This window comes from Podarcis gaigeae (genome assembly GCF_964106915.1).
Source record: "Podarcis gaigeae genome assembly, chromosome: 12".
Lineage (NCBI taxonomy): Eukaryota > Metazoa > Chordata > Lepidosauria > Squamata > Lacertidae > Podarcis > Podarcis gaigeae.
Genome location: NC_139688.1, coordinates 4,676,896 through 4,701,060, shown reverse-complemented (window position 1 = coordinate 4,701,060; position 24,165 = coordinate 4,676,896). Strand labels below are relative to the sequence as shown.

The following is a 24,165-nucleotide window of genomic DNA, read 5'->3' as shown; positions in this document are numbered from 1 at the left end:
CCGCCGCCGGCGAGGGAGAGAGCGAGGGAGCGCCTGAGGCATTAAAAGAGCGCCGTCGGGAGCGCGCGGGCAGGACGAACGGCGAGAGGTAAGCGCGCCGTCGCCATGGCGACCGCCGCTTCCCGTATCCGCCGTCGCCATGGCCACCGCCGCTTCCGGCTTCGAGCGCTGGCCTTGGCCGGAAGGGGACGCTCTCGCGCCCAAGGGGCGGGTAGGCGGGACTAGTAGCTTCCGGCGCGTCTCTGTCTCTTTCTCTGTGGTTCCCCCCCCCCCCCGCTTTCCCCTCTCTCGTCGGGCTGAGGCGAAGAAAGGGGCCGGCCTCGTCCGGGTTACGGTGGCCGGGCGGGGCCAGGCGGCGCCCGAAGCGAAAGCGAGGAGAAGGAGGGCTGGCTGCCCCTGCCTCTCCCTCCCTCCTCCGCCTCTGCGCGCGCGGCGGGCGCCGGTCCCGGCCGGACCCGGGGCTTGGCAGGCAGGCAGGCAGGCAGGCAGGCAAGATGCTGGAAGCGGCCGGGCCGGACCCGGAGCTGGACCCGGAGGACCTGGTGCACTTCTCGGTGGGGGACCTGCCCAGCCGGGGCTACGGGGTGATGGGCGAGATCCGGAGGCAAGGGAAGCTCTGCGACGTCACCCTCAAGGTAGGGGGGGGGGAGAAAATGGGGGGGGAGGTCTTTTCCCTGAAGGGGAGAGGGGAGATGTGGGGGCTGGCCCTTGGGGGGGAAGGGAGGGGGAGAGATGGGGGGGCTGGCCCTGGGGCGGTGAGGTGTGGCGCGGGTCCCTGAGGCGAAAGGGAGGGGGAGAGATTGGGGGGGGGGTCTTTTCCCTGAGGAAGATTTGTGTGTGGGGGGGGTCTTTTCCATGAGGGGGAGGGAGGAGATGTGGGGGCTGGCACTGAGGGGGAGGGGAGAGAGATGGGGGGCTACCCTGAGGGAGATTGGGGGGTCTTTTCCCTGAAGGGGAGGGGGGAGATGTAGGGGCTGGCACTGAGGGGGAGGGGAGGGGAGGGGGAGAGATGGGGGGCTGTCCTTGAGGGGGAGGTGTGGCGGGGGTCCCCGAGGGGAAGGGAGGGGGAGAGATGGGGGTCTTTTCTCTGAGGGAGGTTTGTGGGAGGGGTCTTTTCCATGAAGGGGAGGGGGCAATTGGGGGGCTGGCCCTGAGGGGGAGGGGAGAGATGGGGGCTGGCCCTGGGAGGTGAGGTGTGGCGGGGGTCCCTGAGGGAGAGGAGGGGGTCTTTTCTCTGAGGGAGACTTGTGGGGGGGGGTCTTTTCCATGAAGGGGAGGAGGGAGATGTGGGGGCTGGCCCTTGGAGGAGGGAAGAGAGATGGGGGGCTGTCCTTGAGGGGGAAGTGTGGCGGGGGTCCCTGAGGGGAAGGGAGGGGGAGAGATGCGGGTCTTTTCTCTGAGGGAGGTTTGTGGGGGGGGACTTTTCCCTGAAGGGGAGGGGGCTGTTGTGGGGGCTGGCCCTGAAGGGGAGGGGAGAGGGATTGGGGGATTTCCCTGGGGGGGCTGAGCTGTGGCAGGAATCCCTGAGGGGGAGAGATGGGGGGGTCTGCTCCTGAGAGGGAGGGGAAGCGGTGATGGGGTCTGGTCAGCATTTCGCCCCCACCCCAACGAGGAGGGTATAAATAAATGAGGGTATAAATAAATGAGGAATTGGTTTTCCAGCATACATGTTGCGCCTGTATCGGAAGGTAATCTTGAGTCACAGAGTTGGAGGGGGGGGTCCCCCAGGGGTCATCTAGCCCGGCCCCCCTACAACGCAGCTGCGAGTCGACCTGAGACTGATCTTGTAGGAGGTGGCGATACACACATAAAATATACGGCAATATGCTCTCCCTTATTGTCTGTTCAAGCAGCACTCACAAAAGTGGATTGTTTTGGGGTGGGAAACAACAAATATACGACATTTGAACAATGTCAGGGCCAGCAGCAAGCAGTGTGTTGTGTTTGCTGCGCTCTCTCCGGTAGAGTTTATTTGGCTTGTTTTATGGATCCCCACCTTCCATAAAAGGTCGCTTTTGCTATGGCAGCTAAGGGAAGACGGTCACTTCCCTGTAAGCAGCTGGAAATCAGGATGTTATGGAAGGAGGGCCTGTTGAAGAAGAAAAACCATATAGGAAAGATGGTGGATGTGCCTTGGGGTGGGGTGGGGGGTAGGCAGTAGCAGGAGGGGTTGCCCTGCCCTTTAATCTCCAGATCAGCTTTCCCCAACTAGGTGCCCTCCTGGTGCTGTTGGATTCTAGTTCCCATCAGCTCCAGCTCCCATGGCTATTGGTTGGGGGTGCTGGGAATTGTAGTCCAGTAGCCTTCAAAGGGGACGCAGGTGGCGCTGTGGGTTAAGCCACAGAGCCTAGGGCTTGCCGATCAGAATGTCGGCGGTTCAAATCCCCGCGACAGGGTGAGCTCCCGTTGCTCGGTCCCTGCTCCTGCCCACCTAGCAGTTCGAAAGGACGCCAAAGTGCAAGTAGATAAATAGGTATCGCTCCGGCGGGAAGGTAAACGGCGTTTCCGTGCGCTGCTTTGGTTCGCCAGAAGCGGCTTAGTCATGCTGGCCACATGACCCGGAAGTGTACGCCAGCTCCCTCGGCCGATAAATCAAGGTGAGTGCCGCAACCCCAGAGTTGGCCACGACTGGACCTAATGGTCAGGGGTCCCTTGACCTTTTAGCCTTCAAAGGCTGCCTTACTGTCAGTGGGGAGGGCCAGAGGTGTGCTTTAAGAGAGAAGATGCAGCAAGTTGGGACTAAGGCGGTCCCTCCCACCTAAAGGAAATGCAGGTTTATTTGGCATCCCTGAGTGGTGTAACCCTGACGGGTAGAGGGGCCCCCAGGGAAGAAGTGGGGACCTATATGAGAAGGGGTTTGGGATCCGATTGGGACTGGGAAACTGGTAGAGCCCAAGTAGCAAAAAGCTGCGGTTGAGGGCGGTACTACAAAGCCCATGTTTTTGTCCAGGTTAAAGTTTCCTGTTCAGCGTTTGTTTGTTTGAAGGTATTATAATGAGGTGGCAACTCCTTGTTTGGATAGCTTCTCATCCTGGTTTTGCCCTTTGATTATAATCCAGCGGAGGATAACTTTGGTCCCAATTATTAGGAGTAACCACTTTTGCATAGCATTGCCCTTTAGTCATTGTAAGCTGTGCAAGCCCTCAGGAATGTCTTCCAGGTTGCCCAATGGGGTTTTGAAGCCTAGGTTGCCGGTGACAGCAGTGCTTCCTAGCTAGTCCTGGTTTTAACGTTTTGTGGGTGGTCCGTGTGTAAGTTGGATTTCGGCATCGGCCCAGCTTGTGGTGTTCCACCTCCTGCATGCAAATTGCAGCTCCACGCTCTCCTCACAGGAGAAGCAACCCAAGGACTGAATGACTCATGGAATGAATCCTTCTTCCTGGCTTGGCATGTGGCTGCTGTGAAGCAGATTGGCAGCGGTGGTTTGGCAAAGGGCATCATCAAAGGCTCTCATCCTTCTTTAAAGTTGGGATGCTCCAGCTTCAGCGTTGCAATCCTCCGGAAGTCCAGAAATCATGATCTGATCTTCCCTTTTAGACCTCCTACACAGTTTCAACAAGCATTATAGCATTAAAAACTTGCTCTGCTGGGTCTGACCCAGGTCCTAATTAATTCAGCAGTTCTGTTTCCAACAATGAAGGTATAAAGGCATCAGCCTTTCCCCTAATGTGTTCTCACAGCATCCTGTATTCAGAGAGATGCTCACTTTAATAATAATAATAGTAATAGTAATAGTAGTAGTAATAATAATAATAATAATAATAATAATAATAATTTTTATTTATACCCTGCCCTGCCCAGCCAAGACCGGGCTCAGGGCAGCTAACAACCAATAATAAAAACAAGTTGATTAAAATACAATTTTAAAAACAAGATTAAAATACAACATTAAAACATTAGGATGCAGCCTCTTCACAGGAGGAGAAAGGAAAAAGAATGAGGGGGAGGGAACCAAACTGATTCTAAGCCAAAGGCCAGGCGGAACAACTCTGTCTTACAGGCCCTGCGGAAAGAAATCAGATCCTGCAGGGCCCTGGTCCCATGAGACAGAGCGTTCCACCAGGCCGGGGCCAGTATTGAGAAGGCCCTGGCTCTGGTTGAGGCTAATCTAACTTCCTTAGGGTCTGGGACCTCTAGGGTGTTGCTGCTTATGGACCTTATGGTCCTCCGCGGGGCATAGCAGGACAGGCGGTCCCGTAGGTACGAGGGATATATAGAGGTCCCAATCTAAGCTAGTATGTTTTATCGTCACTAAGGCTTATCCTTCATGAGCCTGTTTCTGACCCTCCTCAATCTGAAGGGTACCAGAACTTGAAGGTAAGTTCAATTCCTTTTTTTAAAAAAGCAGACACAACCTGTTGCCTCCAATATCAGGGGTGGGGAATTTCTGGCCCTCTGCATGTTGCTGAACTTCCCTCAGCCTCAGCAAGCATGTTCACTGACTAGGGATGATGGGAGTTGTAGTTCAGCAACATCTAGAGGGCCACAGGTTTCCCTGTCCCCTGTTTAAATCCATATTTTTTGGGGGGTGGATAGGTTTATTAGGTACAGAAAACCAGTATGAAGTCTCCCACTGCAATGCACTTAAAAACCAGACAGCTCCATATGGCTATCCTTCAGCTGTCATCTAACATCAGCTGTGCCATATGGCAGTAGCCCGATGAGAGATGGGGAGCAGGGCCCACTTCAACAGCCCCACAGAGACACTAGCTGTTGCTGGCTCCTCCTCCTGCTGAACCATTTCCATTCAAGATGGTCATTGCAAGAAGTTCCTGACATTAAGGCCAATTGCCCGAGTGCATTCTCCCTCCCCACTCCATTTGCCTTGTGCGTCATGCCTTTCAGGAGGTTAGCCTGTGGGCAAGAACTGTCTTGTTCATTATTGATCATAATATTAAAGCTCTTTTGGCCGAAGAGCAGTGGTACAAAATGTTTTAAATGAACGACAATCTCCAACCTCATTTAACCCACCATTTCCCTACCCCTGAACTAGATAGAGAAGTCCTGTAATATCTGGATGGTTTTAGTGGGTTTCCGAGAAGGGAATGTTCATTGCTGAACAAATCTTTCTTTGTGCGCATGGTTTGTTCGCAGAGCACACGTACCCCTTATTGCAGAGGTTTCAACCTTTCTGAGTCCATGGCTCCCTTGACCAACTACGTTCTTTCTGTGGCAACCCTGCGGGGCTCAGGAGCCCAGTTATATCACCCTTTGCTTGCAGAGCTGGGAGCTTCTCGCCCTTTTTCAAACACCCTCCCTTGTCCATTCCCAACAGCAGGGGCTGGCAGACTGGCTGGCTGGCTGGGCTCCCTCGACCGCTTGCTTGCTTGCTTACTTCGAGGCCACCTCAGCTCCTGGCAACCAGCACCCCCTGACCAGCCCCAAAGGCACTATTCACCTGGGGAGCTTGTAGCCAGGGCTGCTGCAACAAACAGCTGTGCAAGCCTTTGGGTGGCAGAGGCGCAAGAGGGCATCAGAGGGAGGGATGGAAGGAAAGAAGGACAGAGGGTTGCCTGCGACACCTCTGACCATCATTCAAGGCACCCCAGGGTGCCACGGCACACTGGTTGAAAACCACTGCCTTGTTGAACAATGTTACAGATAGGTAGCCGTGTTGGTCTGCCATAGTCAAAACAAAAAATTCCTTCCAGTAGCACCTTAAAGACCAACTAAGTTAGTTCTAGGTATGAGCTTTCGTGTGCATGCACACTTCTTCAGATACCAAGTGCATGCACACGAAAGCTCATACCTAGAACTAACTTAGTTGGTCTTTAAGGTGCTACTGGAAGGAATTTTTTGTTTTGTTGAACAATGGTTATAATTTGGGGATGCTATAAAAACCATTGTGGAGCAGAAGTATTGTGGCAAGTATTTTCTGCTGTTCCAAAGATCCCCTTTCTCTCTCATGGTCATTTAAAGAAACATTTTTTCAATGCACTTGTGATCCAATTGTTTGCTCAGCATTTCCTCCCCTTGATATTCTGAACACAGCTGACTTTGCACAGAATGCGATATTTCTCCTTGAGGGAGAGGCCTTCCTTTCCTGTCCTCTAGGACACGTTGTCCTCCTTCCCACTTAGCAGGCCGACCCCGAAGGAAAGCAAACGCCATTACTCTCAGGAGAGTCTCTCAAGCAGGTATAGCTGACAGCGGAATCATTTTCCTTAATCTGGTACAAAGCAGTCAACATTTCTTGGCAGAGCATTGGAGAAGCCTGAAAAACTGGGCGGAAGATCTGCCCAACAGGACAAGGTTTTTGGCAGCTTGTATGTATTACATTCAGCATATTGAACTCTAAGCAAGCGTTACTAGGACAGGTAAAAGATGAAGAAGATCTGGAATAATTCTCGGTCAGGGGTTCCCAAACTGTGATCCACTAACCATCAGTGGTCCACGAACTTAATTCAGGTGCTCTGTGGATGTGTGACCAAGGATGGAGGCAGCACATCTATTGCATTAAAAACCTTGAGTTTTAATCATATTTTAATTGCTTCTTACATTGTGTTTTATTGCATTACATTTTAGAATCTATGGAGTACAATGAAATCATATAAAAATGAAGTATGCTATAAAAATACCATTCAGAATCATAGAGCATCTAGCACAGAGCCTTACAATTGCTGTACTGGGCACAAAAGCCATTCTTAAGTGGTTTGCTAAGACCCTCAGCCGTTTTCAAGTGGTCTGGGGGCAGGGAGTTTGGGAACCATTGTTCTAAGCCACTTGCTCGAATGGGCATTTCACTAACAATACATTGAGCTGTGTAGGCAGAATTGCACTTTAATTGCAGGAGGAAGCAGGAGTCTGTGCGCTTGGTGATGGATATAAGCAGCTGTTGTGAATAATACCAGCTAGCAGTGCTATGCTGTGTCTTCTCCTTCCTGTCTTTATTGACCCTTCTGCCCGAAGGCTGCTGCTTAATGCAGTTTTGGGCTCTCAGACTCTGATGCTGAGTGAGTCACAAATGGCAGTCTATATTGGAGAGAGGTTGTGCTGCTTGGGCCGGCTCCACAGTGATTAGTCACAACGTTTTCCCCACAGTAAGCAAGGCTAGAGAGGGCAAGTGTTGTTGGACTACAACTCCCATCATCCCAGACCATAGGCCTGGCTGGTTAGAACTGGCAAGCGTTGAAATTCAACATCTGGGTGTCTACGGACACCCAGCTCGCGATACAGTGGTACCTCGGGTTACATACGCTTCAGGTTACAGACTCCGCTAACCCAGAAATAGTACCTCGGGTTAAGAACTTTGCTTCAGGATGAGAACAGAAATCGTGCTCCGGCGGCGTGGCAGCAGTGGGAGGCCCCATTAGCTAAAGTGGTGCTTCAGGTTAAGAACAGTTTCAGGTTAAGAACGGACCTCCGGAACGAATTAAGTACTTAACCCGAGGTACCACTGTATAAGGAAAATTATGTATACATGTATCTTATCACCAAAACCGATTTGGGTTCAAATTGTTGAATGTCAGCTGTCCTCCACTGCAAGTATTACTTATTTTTATAACCTGAGATCACTTGCCTTTCATTTTAGTGCAGCAACAATTGGGACTGGTTTTTCCCCTCTAAGCCCTTCCCTTTTGTTTGTCACAATTGGATTTTCATTCTCTGACATAATCAGATTTCAGCTTCTGGCGGCTCCTAAACGTTTCCATATTTATGAATCAATACAGCTGTTACGTTTCTATTTGGAGGTATTGAATTACTGTGATCTGGCCTTCTGCCTCTCCTCTCCACGCCCCCGTTCCTTCTTCAGAGGATATACAGTAATATCATTACGGGATTACAAATCCATAATTTTAAACAATTGGTAATGTAACCAACCAGATGTACGGGATATCAGTTTTTTTCACATATACGCTGGGGTTTTCAAGGTGGGAGGTGTCACAGAGCAGCACCTGCTCAGAGATATTATACCCAAGCAATCGTGATCCACAGTCCCACTCTCCCCCCCAAAAACCTCCCCAGCTCCAGGGAGGTTTGGGATGGAGAGAACTCTCAGAACCAGGTTGGAAGGTGCCATGGTGGAGGCTGTGAGAAGGAGAAAGACTCTGGTGGCTTCAGCTAAGTAGAATATAAAAGGGAGAATTTCTCCTTTAACTAAACACTTGTGAAACTGCAACTGGAACAGAAACCTACTTCGGTGTTGAATGAAACCTATAGTTAGGGAAAGTGGGATTGGTGAAAACGAATGCACTACCAAAAATTCTTGTTTTCTCTTCTGTTGAACATTCTGTAATGAGTGGTGTGACTGTCTTGAAGAGCTGGTAGTAGGGAATAACTTTTTTTTTTGTTTCCTTTTTTGTGGGAGATTGGGAAGACCATCTAGAGTTATTTCTGAAACTAAACTAGTCTTTGGAGCGAAACTTCCTTGGTGTCTCTAAATCATGCATTTAAAACGCAGATACTCATCATTTTAGGAGTGTAATGGTAGCGATGCCTATCCACTCCAACAAGGGGATGGTATGGAGAAGCATACATTTGCCGTGTGAAATATATGTGTGTGATATCCTGTGATCTTGTAGGATATATCAGATGTTGATGTGTCAGTTGAGAGGGCAGAAAAGCACCCAGAGGAGAAGAACTCCCTTTTTGCACTATCTAGGATCCCCATCGCTTGCTGTGTTCCTATAAGATGTTTCAGGATGGTAGCTCCAAACCTGAGTCCTATAGTGATAGGAATACAGTGGTGCCCCGTAAGACGAACGCCTCGCAAGATGGAAAACCCGCTAGACGAAAGGGTTTTCCGTTTTGGAGGTGCTTCGCAAAACGAATTTCCCTATGGGCTTGCTTCGCAAGACGAAATGTCTTGCGAGTTCCTGCGGGGTTTTTCCCCTTCCCCCCCCCTTTTCCTAAGCCGCTGATCCGCTGATAAGCCGCTTAACAGCTGATCGCTAAAAGCCGCTAAACCGCTAATAGCGCTAATCCACTAAGCTGTCAATGGGCTTGCTTCGCAAGACGAAAAAAACGCTATACGAAGAGCCTCACGGAATGGATTAATTTCGACTTGCGAGGCACCACTGTATAAGAAGCTACCTCAAACCAGCTTGTGCTTTTGGTTCACCTCGCAGCAGTTCTTGAGAGCCTTTGTCAGAGAGAGGGGTCTTAGCCACCATCTCCTACCTAAGATGATTTTATATGGAGACGTCAGAGATTGAACTAGGAAGAAACATGTGCTCTACCACAGATCTCTTTATAAACGATGATCTGGGTAGCAGCACAACATCTCTGGATTGAGCCCTTGCTTTCATAGAGATTGAAACGTGTGAACGAACCAAAACTTACTCAGCAAGGTGATGTGGCTGTCTCTGTGTGCATCAGAGTCACTCTAAAAGCCCCCGTTGTCGATCTATTTGTTACCCTGGGAGATCAGTTTTCTGAATTTGCAAGCTGAAATTTTTAACCCGGCCCTGTACATGGCTGCTTCCTAAAACATTCCTACTCCGAGGAAATTGAAATAAGCATCCAGGAATTTGGGCCACTTCTCCAGCCCAGGACTGAAGTCCTTACCTCAGAGGCTTGTTATGAAGTAAAAAAATAAAAATAATGAATGCATTAATCATATTTGGTTTTGCCCTTCCTCCAAGGAGTATAGGAGACTTTAGATGAGATCATTCTCCTATAAATTAGGCGGTGGACTTGGGGAATCTGAAATTCTTGTATGCATTCTGCCAGCTACGTGCTGGTTGATCTTGAACCAGTCCCCCCCCCCCTCTCTTTGTCTAATAGGCCTCACAGGGTGACTTTAAATTACGGGAGAGGGGGCAAGGAGAGCTGTGTGCACCCCCCTCCCCAAATCTCATGGAGAACAGGGTCAGTAAAAATGGAAAACAACAACCAAAGAGACTATTTTCAATTTTAAATGATATTCCACAGAGCTTGAATCAAGGATATGCTGTTAAACTTGCAGCATCTAAAGAGATGCTTTGTTGTTGTTGTTGTTGTTGTTTAGTCGTTTAGTCATGTCTGACTCTTCGTGACCCCCTGGACCAGAGCATGCCAGGCCCTCCTTTCTTCCACTGCCTCCCGCAGTTTGGTCAAACTCATGCTGGTAGCTTCCAGAACACTGTCCAACCACCTCGTCCTCTGTCGTCCCCTTCTCCTTGTGCCCTCCATCTTTCCCAACATCAGGGTCTTTTCCAGGGAGTCTTCTCTTCTCACGAGGTGGCCCAAGTCTTGGAGCCTCAGCTTCAGGATCTGTCCTTCCAGTGAGTACTCAGGGCTGATTTCCTTCTGAATGGATAGGTTTGATCTTCTTGCAGTCCACGGGACTCTCAAGAGTCTTCTCCAGCACCAGAATTCAAAAGCATCCATTCTCCGGCGATCAGCCTTCTTTATGGTCCAGCTCTCACTTCCATACATCACTACTGGGAAAACTATAGCTTGAACTATACGGACCTTTCTTTTTTGCTTTAAGAGATGCTTAAATAAACAAAAAACCCTACATAATACTGGTGGCTCTGTTTATAACATTTTCCCGACTCCTGTTTGATGCTTGTCAAAGCTCTACCAAATTCCAGTGTCTTGGCCATCAGTACGTGGAACAGGACGAGTCCGTAACCCAAGTCAAGAGTCCCAGAGGGCCTGCTTAACCAAAGCGCTTAAGAGGCCTTACAAAATTGAGATTGCCTTCTGCCAGGGGCCATGCTTTCAGCCAGGCAGCCTGACATATTTACGGCACCTGCAGCGTTCTGCGGAAGGCTTTATTGGGAGTTATTAATATTCAGGTGTGGGTGTGTGCAGGGGAGAAACAGCCTCTCATTAAACCGGCACCGAGTGCTATAAAGGGAAAGCTTTGTACATCTTGTTACCGAAAGTGGATCTGAGCAGGCAGGTGGCTGCACTCGCACATTCCTTGCAAACTGTCTCATTGCCATGAAACGACATCGCAAGCAGAAAAACCTACTAAAAATCTCAGAGGTGAAACACAGGCTTCTTCTTCATGCCTACTACGTACAGGGGTCCACAAGCATCGGCCTAGTTTACTTGCTGGACATTATTTGTGGCTGTTTCTGGATATTGCTATTTCAGATGTCAGATTTGTGCCTCTGTGTCCCATGACACACATAGGCTTCCTTTGAAGACGGTTCGGAAACTGCATCTCGGGCAGAATTCGTCAGCCAGGTTGCTGACCGGGGCAAGATGGTTTGAGCATATTATACCAATCCAGACCCGACTGCACTGGCTGCCCATTAGTTTCCGGGCCCAATTCAAAGTGCTGCTTTATAAAGCCTTAAACAACTCAGGACCGCAATACCTCCAGGACAGCCTCTCTCTATATGAACCGACCCAGACCCTGAGATCATCATCTAAGGTCCTTCTTTGTGTGCCTCCTCTAAAAGAGGTCCAGAGGGTGGCAACACGAGAACGGGGCCTTTTCTGCAGTGGCTCCCCGTCTGTGGAATTCTCTTCCTAGGGAGGTTCGCCTGGTGCCTTCATTATTCGTTCTGCCCGGACACTGAGGTCCAGCTCCGAGGGCCTTATGGCGGTTCCCTCACTGCGAGAGGCCAAGTTACAGGGAACCAGGCAGAGGGCCTTCTCGGTAGTGGCGCCCGCCCTGCGGAATGCCCTCCCATCAGATGTCAAAGCGATAAACAACTACCTGACATTCAGAAGACATCTGAAGGCAGCCCTGTTCAGGGAAGTTTTTAATATGTGACATTTTAGTGTATTTTTCATCTCTGTTGGAAGCCGCCCAGAGTGGCTGGGGAAACCCAGCCAGATGGGCGGGGTACAAATAAATTATTATTATTATTATTATTATTATTATTATTATTATTATTATTCACCTTTAGGTACCAGGCAAAGATGTTCCTCTTTAACCAGGCCTTGGGCTGATTGGCATCTGGAGCCCTTTTAAATGTGTTGTGGGCGAGGGGATCATCAGTTTGTTTTTGTTCTTATTTTTATTATGCATGTTGTGATTTTTTTATATTGTAATTTTATGTTGTGAACTATGAGATCTTTGGGTATAGGGTGGTATACAAATTTAATAAAATAATAGTAATAATAGTAACAACAACAACAACAACAACAATAATAATAGAATGTGAAGACTGGACGCGGGTGGCGCTGTGGGTTAAACCACAGAGCCTAGGCCGTAACGATCAGGTCGGTGGTTCGAATCCCGCGATGGGGTGAGCTCCTGTTGCTCAGTCCCTGCTCCTGCCAACTGAGCAGTTCAAAAGCACGTCAAAGTGCAAGTAGATGAATAGGTACCACTGCGGTGGGAAGGTAAACAGCGTTTCCGTGCGTTGTTCTGGTTTTGCCAGAAGCGGCTTAGTCATGCTGCCCACATGACCCGAAAGCTGTACGCCGGTTCCCTTGGCCAATAAAGCGAGATGAGCTCCGCAACCCCAGAGTCGGCCACGACTGGACCTAATAGTCAGGGGTCCCTTTACCTTTACCTTTAATGTGAAGACTGCAGAAGAGCATTGCTGGCAAATGGGAGCATATATCTCATTGGAAGACAGAGCAGGCAAATGAGCCTGTGAAATTGTGGCTGATATGTTTAGGTCCTGTAATAGTGTAGTCTGAGTAGAGATGGGGAAGAAATTGGCACCTGGGCTTGTTTCAGAGGTTTGTCCCGTATTTGTATCTACGTTAGGTATTGTCTTGCTGCTGCTGTACATTGAGTCAAACAGTTGGTTCATCTCAATGTTGTCAACACTGACTCTCCCCACCCCAGAGCGGCTCTCCAGGCTTTCAGGCAAGGATCTCTCCCAGCCGTATCTGGAGGTGCCAGGGATTCAACCCAGGGTTCTTCCGCGAGCCAAGCTGATATTCTGCCGCTGAGCTTTGGCCTTCCTCCAAGCCGATATTTGCCCCGTTCATCTCTGCCCATATTCTGCAGACAGCAGCAAAGAGCTTTACAACATACTGTTCCGGAATTGCTTTATCGGACTAGTAATACATTTTATTAAACACACCCAGATGGCACTCACAAGCGAGCTTTTCATCACAGATGCTGAAAATAGCCCGTTGGCACAAATGTTTCTGCATGGAATGTTAATGAAATGTTCGTATGTCAACAATAGGTTTGAGATCCTGCTATAGGTTATTTCCTGGTGCCAGTCAATCTGAAAGTTTGTTCTCTTCATCACTGTGGTGGCAGTAGCTCTCAACATGTAAAAAAAAAAAGACTTTTCCTGGGGGCTTGCTCTACAATCTGCTACGGGTGGCTTGAGCCAAACCTCTTATTCTTCCTGCCATCATCTTGGAATGCGTGTTTGATAAAACCAGGGAAGAGAAGTGGATTCTGAGCTCACCTGAACTGAGTAGCTTTGACTGGAACTGAACCGTCCTGGCCAGATCCCTTTCCCCCACTTTCCCCCATTGCTCACCCCACTGCTTGTGTTTATACATCAACACAACTTGGCATGTGGGCACAGGGGGTGCCAAAGATTTTGCTCAGAGCAAACCCGAGAGAATATTGTTGTGACTGAGAGAGGACAGGTGCAAATCCAAGCCCTAGCACTTCCTACTCAGAGCTGACATATGAAATGTTCGGGCTAGAGAGTAACGCTCATGACTCGAACTTTCCCTTCTTACACCATCCTTCATCCCACCACAATTAGGGTGTTACGCCTTCTGAGGATGCTGAGTCCTATAGCCACATGAAAGCGGCGTTCATCCATGGGTACCAAACTGTAGCAAAAAGCTCTCAACTGAATCACTTGTGCTTACGGCAGAACTTCTTGCAGTTTCATTGTCCTTGCATTACATTAACTTCCTGAAGCTCGGAGTATCTGTGTCAGGGAACTGCCATCGGAGAGGCGGGTGGTGGAAGGGCTCACGGAGGCTAGGAGAGACTCGGCAGCGGAGGAGGGAACCAGCAGGAGGAGAGAGGGAGCTCCAAGGGAAAGTGAGTCGGAGGGATGGCTCAGGGAGACTTCCAGCAAAAACAGTGGAGAAGTTTCAGGACCTCCTATAGGTACACCCACTCCTCGCCGGAAACTGTCGCGCTGAGAATCCCGAAGACGCGTTTCCGTTAAGGAACTTTTATGTTGGAAGAGATTCCGCAAACGCCCACTGTCGGATTCTGCCAGCGATTGAGGGAGTCATGTTTAAGGGGCTCCGCTAAAGACAGAGCTTTGATAACCATGCCCAAGCTCTGAGGGACTTTTACGCACAAGCAGCTCATCATCCCATCACAATCTGCTATATGCATATACAGTGGTGCCTCGCAAGACGAAAAGAACCGGTTCCGCTAGTCTCTTCGTCTTGTGGTTTTTTCGTCTTGCGAAGCAAGCCCATTAGCGGATTAGCGCTATTAGCGGCTTAGCGGATCAGCTGATAAGTGGCTTAGCGGATCAGCTGATAAGCGGCTTAGCGGCTTAGAAAAAGGGGGGGAGGGGAAAAAACCCCGCAGGAACGCGCAAGACATTATCGTCGTGCGAAGCAAGCCCATAGGAAATTTGTTTTGCGAAGCACCTCCAAAACGGAAAACCCTTTCGTGTAGCGGGTTTTCTCTCTTGCGAGGCATTTGTCTTGCGGGGCACCACTGTACTGATTCCCGCAATTCCTTGCACTCTTTGCATGCATTCATATTCAGCTGTTGCCTGCTGCTTTCTGCTATCTCTTCCCAGCTAAAGATTTCTCGTTCTCTAACAGTTGGGGAATGGATGCGGGTGTGCTCTGGTCTAAACCACTGAGCCTAGGGCTTGCTGATCGGAAGGTTGGCGGTTCGAATCCCCGCAATGGGGTGAGCTCCCGTTGCTCTATCCCAGCTCCTGCCAACCTCACAGTTCGAAAGCACGCCAGTGCAAGTAGATAAATAGGTACCGCTCTGGCAGGAGGGTAAACGGAATTTCCATGCACTGCTCTGGTTTTGCCAGAAGTGGCTTAGTCATGCTAGCCACATGACCTGGAAAAACTGTTTGCGGACAAACGTCGGCTCCCTCGGCCAGTAAAGCCAAATGAGCGCCGCAACCCCAGAGTCATTTGCGACTGGACTTAACTGTCAGGGGTCCTTTACCTTTACCTTTTTAACAGTTGGGTAACTGCCGCCCCCATGGGCCAGACGTACCCCACAGTGGCTTGGAATTTGACCTGCAACCCTTCTTAGCCCTATGTGACTATATCTATCTATCTATCTATCTATCTATCTATCTATCTATCTACATTTTTTATTCAATTTTCAAAAATAGAGAAAGAAAAAGAAAAGAAAGAACATAAACATACATCAAATAGCCATACAAAATCCTCATAGCAAGATTACTCTGAAACTCCTGACTTTCCTCCATCTCATCCCTTGGTCCTCTTGATTCTATTTTCAAGGAGTGCTCTGATGGTGTTTCCTGCTTGGCAGGGGGTTGGACTCGATGGCCCTTGTGGTCTCTTCCAACTCTATGATTCTATGATTCTAACTTCATATCAATACTTTTCCATTTTTTCCATCTTCCTAAATTATCTATATTATCTATAAGATTACAGGTGTGTTTAAAATCCTGCTGATGTTTTGACCTGTTTGCAGTGATTTTGTATATACATTATAAACATTTCCCATTCTTTTTTAAATTTCTTGTCTTCTTGATTCCTGAGCTGCCCACTTATTTTCGCCATTTCGGCATAGTCTGTCAACTTGACTTGCCATTCTTTTTTAGTTAGGGTTGTCTCTTCCTTCCATTTCTGGGCTAGCAGCAACTGAGCGGCCGTTGTACCATACATGAACAATTTCCTCTGGTCTTTTGGTATCTCGGTACCTGTAATTCCTAATAAAGAAAAGCTTCTGTTTTTTTTTAAACAAAGGTTATTTTAAACATTTTTTTCATTTCATTATATATCATTTCCCAGCCCTGTGTGACAATTAGGCATGCCAAAATGGCTCCTCTTCACCCAAATGGGAACTGAATTGATGGGGGCAACTGGAGAGCCCAGCAGAGGTTATATTTTCTGAGAATCTTCTGGAAAAACAATCTCTCAAAAGACCTGTTGATGGCATTTTACCATTGTGCTGTGGAGAGTGTATTAACTTATGGTCTCTGTGTGTGGTTTGGGAGCTGCACGGTCGGGGGAAAACAATGCTGTCCAGGCGGAGAGAATAATTGGGTGCATTCTTCCAACCTTGGATCAAATCTACGCTTCCAGCTGCCATAAGAAAGCTGCAGAGATAGCACAGGATAGTGCGCACCCCGGCAATGATCTCTTTCAGCTTCTGCCTTTTGGAAGAAGGTACAGGGTTATAAAGACTAGGACTAGCCGCCTGAGAAACAGTTTCTACCCAAATGCGATTTTGGTTTTAAACACAGTATAAGGAGTCTCTATGGCAGTATATTGTACTTAAAAATGGGGTATCAGTTTTTAGGGGGCTAACCAGGTTGGGATAGCTGGGATAGCAGGCTTGTTGGTTTTTGAATGTCTTATGTAGATTTTTCAATTTCGTTGTTCTGTATGGGACAATGACAAGAAAGATTATCGTATTTTAAAAAGGGTGGAGTTGAATAAATCCTCTCCATGTGCTAAGATCCCCTCTAAACTTAATTGCACAGTGGGGCCTTTTGAGTAGGGAGAGAAGGGGAGAAAATCCAGGGAGGAGAAAGAGGAAGTGGCAGAAAGCATTTTGAGAATTCTGGCTCCTCCTTCTTAGCTTAACATTTTCCCACGACTCTCTCCAGCCACATTCATCCTTGGTATCCAGGACCCAAGGGGATGTTCCCCATGCGATGCTCTGTTTTGGTTGGTGCTCTAATGAAAGATGGAGACCCAGCAGAGTGCCCAACATAATAATAATAATAATAATAATAATAATAATAATAATAATAATAATAATTTTATTATTTATACCCCACCCATCTGGCTGGGCTTCCCCAGCCACTCTGGGCGGCTTTCAAAAAAATATTAAAATACCGTAATACATCAAACATATGAAAAGCTTCCCTAAACAGGGCTGCCTTCAGATGTCTTCTAAAAGTCTGGTAGTTGTTGTTCTCTTTGACATCTGGTTTGACAACTTAGGTACACAGGGATCCCATTGGGAGACCTTGCTCCTGACCTCGAGGCTCAAGTGCCGGTCGGGTGTCTCCCACAGAGAACCTTTTTGGAATTTAAAGGCAGTGTTTCAGCCACATTCAAATGTGGCCCTCGAAAACCACAGGCAGAATGTTACCCTGGCTCTGTTCAGAATCAGACGTGGGAATCTAGTAAGTGATCGTGTGCCTAACTTCATTTCCTTTTTTTTTTAAATGATATCTTATTAGATTTTAGGAATAACAACAAACAGAAAAAGGAAAAAAACACATACACAAAAATATAGAGTTATAAAATACAAAAAATACAGGAGTTTAACTTAGAAAAAAAAAGAAAAAAGAGAAAACACATTAAAAAACAACAACACAAAAATCCCTCTTTTTGATTCCTCATCTTTGATTCACATATTTTCCTGTCTTCCTCACATCTCCCTTTTTTGTATCCCTTTTGAAAATTAATCCAGCAAATTCATATCCAATTAATTTATCTATTATCAATCCAATCTTATTTTTTACCTCGTTGCTAGAACCCCTTCAGTTCATTTCAATGTCATTAACATTCAAAAATTTTACAATGTCTCTGTAGATAAATTTTAAATTTCTTCCAGTCTTCTTCCACCAACTCTTCTCCCTGGTCTCGGATTCTGCCAGTCATTTCCGCCATTTCCATGTAGTCCAATGCCTAACTTCATTTCCGGGCAAAGATTTTAATTTGCAACCTTTTTGGTTTTCATCTGCAGTTTGCCGGTTCTCTTTTTCCTTTTTAACCTGGTTGCAGAGGGAAAGGTTTTTGCAGTGGCTCAAGGGAAACACAGAGACAGCTTCTTGCCATGTGATCCAACATGTGGGTTAGGCGCTGTAGCACCGTAAGATCTCGTTTTATCCGCCCAGCCTCCTCCCGTGGGGTTTTCTCAGTTTCCATAAAAGACCTTTTATGTATTTAGAGCTATGATCTGCCAACATGTCAGATGCAAGTAGATTCTGTGTCCGTGGGGAACAGGAAACGGAGGGTGTGTCTGCTGTTATCTCTCCCGACTGCCTTATCTGTGTTTCTCCCTGAGAGGAGGAGCACCAGCGCTTGTGGGATTTTCAGAAAAATCTGATTAAGAGACAGTAGATTGTGCTGAGTGATTCTAATTGTAAAAGTATTGAATAGGTTATAGCTAAGGTGGCAGTTCTTGTTTCATAGAAGCTTGGGTTGTTGTGGATTCCGCTTGTGTGCACACACACAGGGATAGCTTAACGGGGTAAACCTCCAGATGTTTTGGACTACAACTCCCATCAGCCTCAGCCAGCAGGCTCATGGGAGTTGTAGTCCGGCAACATAGGGAGGGCACTGTGCTGGCTGTCCCTGTGGCACTGCAGCCTCTCCCAAATCTGGTGCCCACTAATTCCTTGGAATACAACTCCCCTCATTCCCAGCCAACATGGCTGTGCTGGCAAAGGTTGATGGGAGTTGTAGTCCAAAGCGTCAGGAGGCAGGAAAGGATGCTGTAAGCATAAGCTTTCTCATTTTATTTATTTATTATTTTTAAAAAATGTTATTGAACAAGCAGAGTCTTGCAATACAGTGGTGCCCCGCAAGACGAATGCCTCGCAAGACGGAAAACTCGCTAGACGAAAGGGTTTTCCGTTTTATGAGCTGCTTCGCAAGACGAATTTCCCTATGGGCTTGCTTCGCAAGACGAAAACGTCTTGCAAGTTTGATTCCTTTTTCTTAACACTGTTAATACAGTTGCGACTTGACTTCGAGGAGCAACTCATAGAACACAGTGTACATAGTAGCCTTTTTTTGAGGTTTTTAAAGACTCTGGTGATTTTTGAAGCTTTTCCAAAACTTCTTTTGCAGCCATTTGGTAAGTTAAGCTTTTAAAACTTTTTTGGGGGGGTTGGATTTTGGGTTGGGGTGTTTGGAATTCAAGGACTTGGTGTTGGGGAGGGGTTTGCAAGAATCTGGAAGCTTGTGTGTTTTTTTCTGCATTTTTATGATTTTCTGTGACCATTGGGGCACTCTGCTGTTTTTTTAAAAAAAATCTGGATTTGAATTTCTGTGTGCTGGGTGGCTGGGGGAACAGTTGGGGAGGGGTTTGCAAGAATCTGGAAGCTTGTGGTTTTTTTCTGCATTTTTATGATTTTCTGTGACCATTGGGCCACTCTGCTTTTAAAAAAAAAAAATTTCTGGGTTTGAATTTTGAAATGCTCTTTACAGTATGTGTGACTTTAAAGAGCACTTAATAAACTCTTGTTGTACCAAATTTGGCTTTGTTTGGACTTTTTTTTGACCATAGGAACGCATTAATTGATTTTCAATGCATTCCTATGGGATTTCGTGCTTCGCAAGACGAAAAATTCGCTAGACGAAAAAATTCGTGGAACGAATTAATTTCGTCTTGCGAGGCACTACTGTATCAGCAAACAAACATAGAAATTACCGTATTTTTCGCCCTATAGGACGCACCGTCCCATAAGGTGCACCTAGTTTTTTTGGGGGGGAAATTTATTTCCCCCCCAGGTGCAGGGCTGGAGCGGGGGAAGCCCGAGCTTCCCCCGACCCCAGCTCCCAGAACAGGCAACTCTCCGCAAGCCGTGGGAGCCCAGCGCCAGGCTCCCACGCCTTGCGGAGAGCTGCGCGAAGCCTGGGCGCGCTGAGCTCAGCATGCCAGCCTTCAGCATGCAGGCAACTCTCCACAAGCCGTGGGAGCCCAACGCAGGGCTCCTGCGCTTTGTGGAGACCTGCGCATGCTGCCTTCAGCATGCAGGCAACTCTCCGCAAGCCGTGGGAGCCCGATGTGGGCTCCCACAGCTTGCGGAGAGCTGCGCGAAGCCTGGAGAGTGAGAGGCGAAAGCCTGCATTTGCCCCATAGGACGCACACACATTTCCCCTTCATTTTTGGAGGGAAAAAGTGCGTCCTATGGGGCGAAAAATACGGTATTGAGAGTATACATACCAAAAAAAAAAGGAAAAAGAAAAAAAGGGCGGAGGAAAAAAAGAAAAGAAAGAAGAATAAAATTATGAATCGAGTAAAAAACATAGTAATACTTCTTATTTTAGTCTGCAAAGAAAAGAAACTTCTGACTATACCCGTTGTACTAATTTTCAAATAAACTATTATTTGCACAGTTACACAACATTGTTTTTTGTTAACTTAATTTAACCTTATCTAACATGTACTTTGTATTACGAGGCTCGTTCAATATCTGCCAGAAAACTTTACTATTGCAGTACCCTTTGAGTAAGCATTCTCATTTTAGACCCGCCCTTGTGCTGGCAGCCTATCAAAATAAATATAAGGAAGATACCGACTTTTCCCATTGGTCTGGCTAGCCCTGTATTGGCCAACTAGTGGACTAGTATCCCATTCTGAAATGGCACATTTCCCCTTGGAACCAAATAGCTGATGTCTCTTCCCTTCTCTTTTTCTGCGTAGGTCGGGGACCACAAATTCAGCGCCCACCGGATTGTCTTGGCGGCCTCCATTCCTTACTTCCATGCCATGTTTACAAACGACATGATGGAGTGCAAGCAAGATGAAATTGTCATGCAGGGCATGGATCCAAGGTAATGCTGAGGCCTGGGGGGGGTCCTTTCGGGGGTGCAGCAGCTTAGAAACACTGGAAAAGGGAACTGATCCTTCTCAGTTGTGGAAAAAGGTCACCCCCGAAATGAAGAATTGGAATCTCCCATTTACTACTCAATGAAAATGACTTCAAGAACGTGTCAGAAATATTGAAACCTTACAAAAAAAAAAAAAAGCAGCATTGCGGGTACAGTCATACCTCAGGTTGAATGTGCTTCGGGATGAGCGCGTTCGAGTTGTGCTCCGCGGCAACCCGGAAGTAACGGAGCGCGTTATTTCTGGGTTTCGCCGCTTGCACATGTGCAGACGCTCAAAATGACGTCATGTGCAGAAGCGCCGAAACGTGATCTGAGCACATGCAGACGTGCAGACACGGGTTTTGTTTTCTTCTAGATGTGAACGGGGCTCTGGAACGGATCCCGTTCACATCTAGAGGTACCACTGTATTGGAGAATCGCTCAAAGCAGGAGCCATCCTTACTCCAGATACCAAGAAGTAATCAGCGCTCAGAACGCGCAATCAAAGTGATGTGGGAACTTTATGGTGCTTGTAACCAAGACAAACCACAACCTCCATTTATTCTAAACAATAAGAAGTGATATACAGAGTACAAAACATTGCACAAGTACAGTGGTACCTCGGGTTAAGTACTTAATTTGTTCCAGAGGTCCGTTCTTAACCTGAAACTGTTCTTAACCTGAAGCACCACTTTAGCTAATGGGGCCTGCCGCTGCGCCGCCAGAGCACGATTTCTGTTCTCATCCTGAAGCAAAGTTCTTAACCCAAGATAATATTTCTGGGTTAGCGGAGTTTGTAACCTGAAGCGTATGTAACCCGAGGTACCACTGTACTAGAAAATTTGTAACCTCTGGTTTTCCTGCATTATAAGACGTAATTGTAATCATTACATAATTCATTATATAGTTCCATATGCAAAAAAAAAATGTTTTATTGATTTCGGGGTGAGTTTTTCTCCCCAAAACATGTGGAAACGGCAGTTCGTTCCTTTGCTTTTAGGCAAAAGTTCATCTAACTAAGCTACAGGAACATGAGGTTGTAAAGATGTTATAACCTTAGTACGTCACAGTTGCTGTTTTCCAGCTTATCTCTGCAATCCCAAGGACTAAAAGCGCAATGTTCTTGTCACTGTTGAAAGCCTGGAATCCTTGGAATCTGACAAAGGCCTATCAATCAACATAGACCTTGTCCGGGGTTGAATGTTGCTGCCCCTCCCCACCGCCCCTCACTCAAACACACACACACACACACACACACAATTGTTTTGAAGTTGCTTATAAAGTCATGTGTGTGTGTTTACTCACATCTCACGCTCTCCCATTCTTCTCTGGCCCGTTTAGCGCACTGGAAGCTCTGATCAACTTTGCCTACAATGGGCACTTGGCAATCGACCAGCAGAACGTCCAGTCCTTGCTGATGGGGGCAAGTTTCCTGCAGCTGCAAAACATCAAGGATGCCTGCTGCTCGTTCCTCAGAGAGAGGTGAGGGGGCTGGTTCCAGATAATCTCGCTGCTATGATGCGGGGTGTGGTTTTTATTTTATTTTATTTTTTCTATTTTTTCTTTTAACAGATAGAACATATACCGTATTTTTCGCTCTATAAGACGCACTTTTCCCCCTCCAAAAATTCAGGGGAAATGTGTGTGCGTCTTATGGGGCGAATGCAGGCTCCACACGAATAATAATAATAATAATAATAATAATAAATTTTATTTATACCCCGCCCGCCCCAGCCGAAGCTGTCAGCATCACCCTTGAGCCAGTACCACCAACTGGACTCACACACTTCGGCCCCGACTGGGCTAGGCGAGCTGGGTAGCACTTCCAGAGACCACCTTTTGGACAGGAACAGGTAAAAGTGCTGTGGAATCACAGCTTAGAGTTGTGAGCACCGGATTCACTCCAACAAGAAGACAGTCGTCGCACAGCAGGGTATAGCAGAGTATATAAACGACTTGGAGAGCAGCTCTGTAGAATAACTTCTTTTATTCTATCTACAACTATTATACAACTATATACAGAGCTTAATGAGGTCTAAGCATAAATGAATGCTGCACTTCACTGAGTGTCTGCAGCTGCTCTTAGCAGCAACCTTATCTCTACACACAGTCTCTAACACTCAGTCTCTCTCTCTCCAACACACTCACTGACTGACTGACTGACTGACTGACTTGGTGCTGGAGTAGAATAAGTAGAGAGCAGAACACTTCTCTCTGGAGAGTCCTATTTGATCTCTTCCCCCTTACTGTGTTGTTGTTTAGTCGTTTAATTGTGTCCGACTCTTCGTGACCCCATGGACCAGAGCACGCCAGGCCCTCCTGTCTTCCACTGCCTCCCGCAGTTTAGTCAAATTCATGCTGGTAGCTTCGAGAACACTATCCAACCATCTCGTCCTCTGTCGTCCCCTTCTCCTTGTGCCCTCCATCTTTCCCAACATCAGGGTCTTTTCCAGGGAGTCTTCTCTTCTCATGAGGTGACCAAAGTCTTGGAGCCTCAGCTTCAGGATCTGTCCTTCCAGTGAGCAATCAGGGCTGATTTCCTTCAGAATGAATAGGTTTAATCTTCTTGCAGTCCATGGGACTCTCAAGAGTCTCCTCCAGCACCAGAATTCAAAACCATCCATTCTTTGGCGATCAGCCTTCTTTATGGTCCAGCTCTCACTTCCATACATCACTACTGGGAAAACCATAGCTTTTACTATACGGACCTTTGTTGGCAAGGTGATGTCTCTACTTTTTAAGATGCTGTCTAGGTTTGTCATTGCTTTTCTCCCAAGAAGCAGGCGTCTTTTAATTTCGTGGCAGCTGTCATCATCTGCAGTGATCATGGAGCCCAAGAAAGTAAAATCTCTCACTGCCTCCATTTCTTCCCCTTCTATTTGCCAGGAGGTGATGGGACTATTGGCCATGATCTTTGTTTTTTTGATGTTGAGCTTCAGACCATATTTTGCGCTCTCCTCTTTCACCCTCATTAAAAGGTTCTTTAATTCATCCTCGCTTTCTACCATCAAGGTTGTGTCATCTGCATATCTGAGGTTGTTGATATTTCTTCCAGCAATCTTAATTCCGGCTTGGGATTCATCCAGCCCAGCCTTTCGCATGATGAATTCTGCATATAAGTTATATAAGCAAGGAGACAATATGCAGCCTTGTCGTACTCCTTTCCCAATTTTGAACCAATCAGTTGTTCCATATCCAGTTCTAACTGTAGCTTCTTGTCCCACATAGAGATTTCTCAGGAGACAGATGAGGTGATCAGGCACTCCCATTTCTTTAAGAACTTGCCATAGTTTGCTGTGGTCGACACAGTCAAAGGCTTTTGCATAGTCAATGAAGCAGAAGTAGATGTCTTTCTGGAACTCTCTAGCTTACTCCCCCTTACTTACTTTTTTTAAAATACTGACGATTCCTTTGCAGTGTTGCCTGGATGGCTTTAAAATACGATTAGTCAAATTCACAGAGGATAAGGCTTTCAGTGGCTACTAGACTCGATGACTGTGCTTAGAATCAGAACGAGCCACGATCAGGAGAATACTATTTCAAAAAGCAGGTGCCAAACAAAAGCCAAACCCTAAATTTGTCCACCAATGCAGTCCTCCATAGTAG

The 24,165-nt window shown here is 47.2% G+C and overlaps 2 protein-coding genes across 3 annotated transcripts in view; one reads left to right on the top strand and one right to left on the bottom strand.

The window, feature by feature from the left end:
* KIF9 (kinesin family member 9) overlaps positions 1-136 on the bottom strand; it is a 43,754-nt gene extending 43,618 nt beyond the window's left edge. The window contains exon 1 of the mRNA XM_083704062.1: positions 1-136. This exon is cut by the window's left edge and continues 30 nt beyond it. The gene's annotated coding sequence lies outside the window, so the exon portion shown is untranslated.
* Positions 137-168: 32 nt separating this feature from the next.
* Positions 169-24,165, top strand: part of KLHL18 (kelch like family member 18) — a 45,241-nt gene continuing 21,244 nt past the window's right edge. Inside the window, exons 1-3 of one of the 2 annotated variants that reach the window (XM_083704160.1) lie at positions 169-635; positions 20,393-20,523; positions 21,901-22,041. In XM_083704160.1, the coding sequence (XP_083560286.1) occupies positions 495-635; positions 20,393-20,523; positions 21,901-22,041 (413 nt within the window). In that variant the 5' untranslated portion in view covers positions 169-494. The remainder of the gene's footprint in view (positions 636-20,392; positions 20,524-21,900; positions 22,042-24,165) is intronic. The other variant, XM_083704161.1, reaches the window with a different exon arrangement.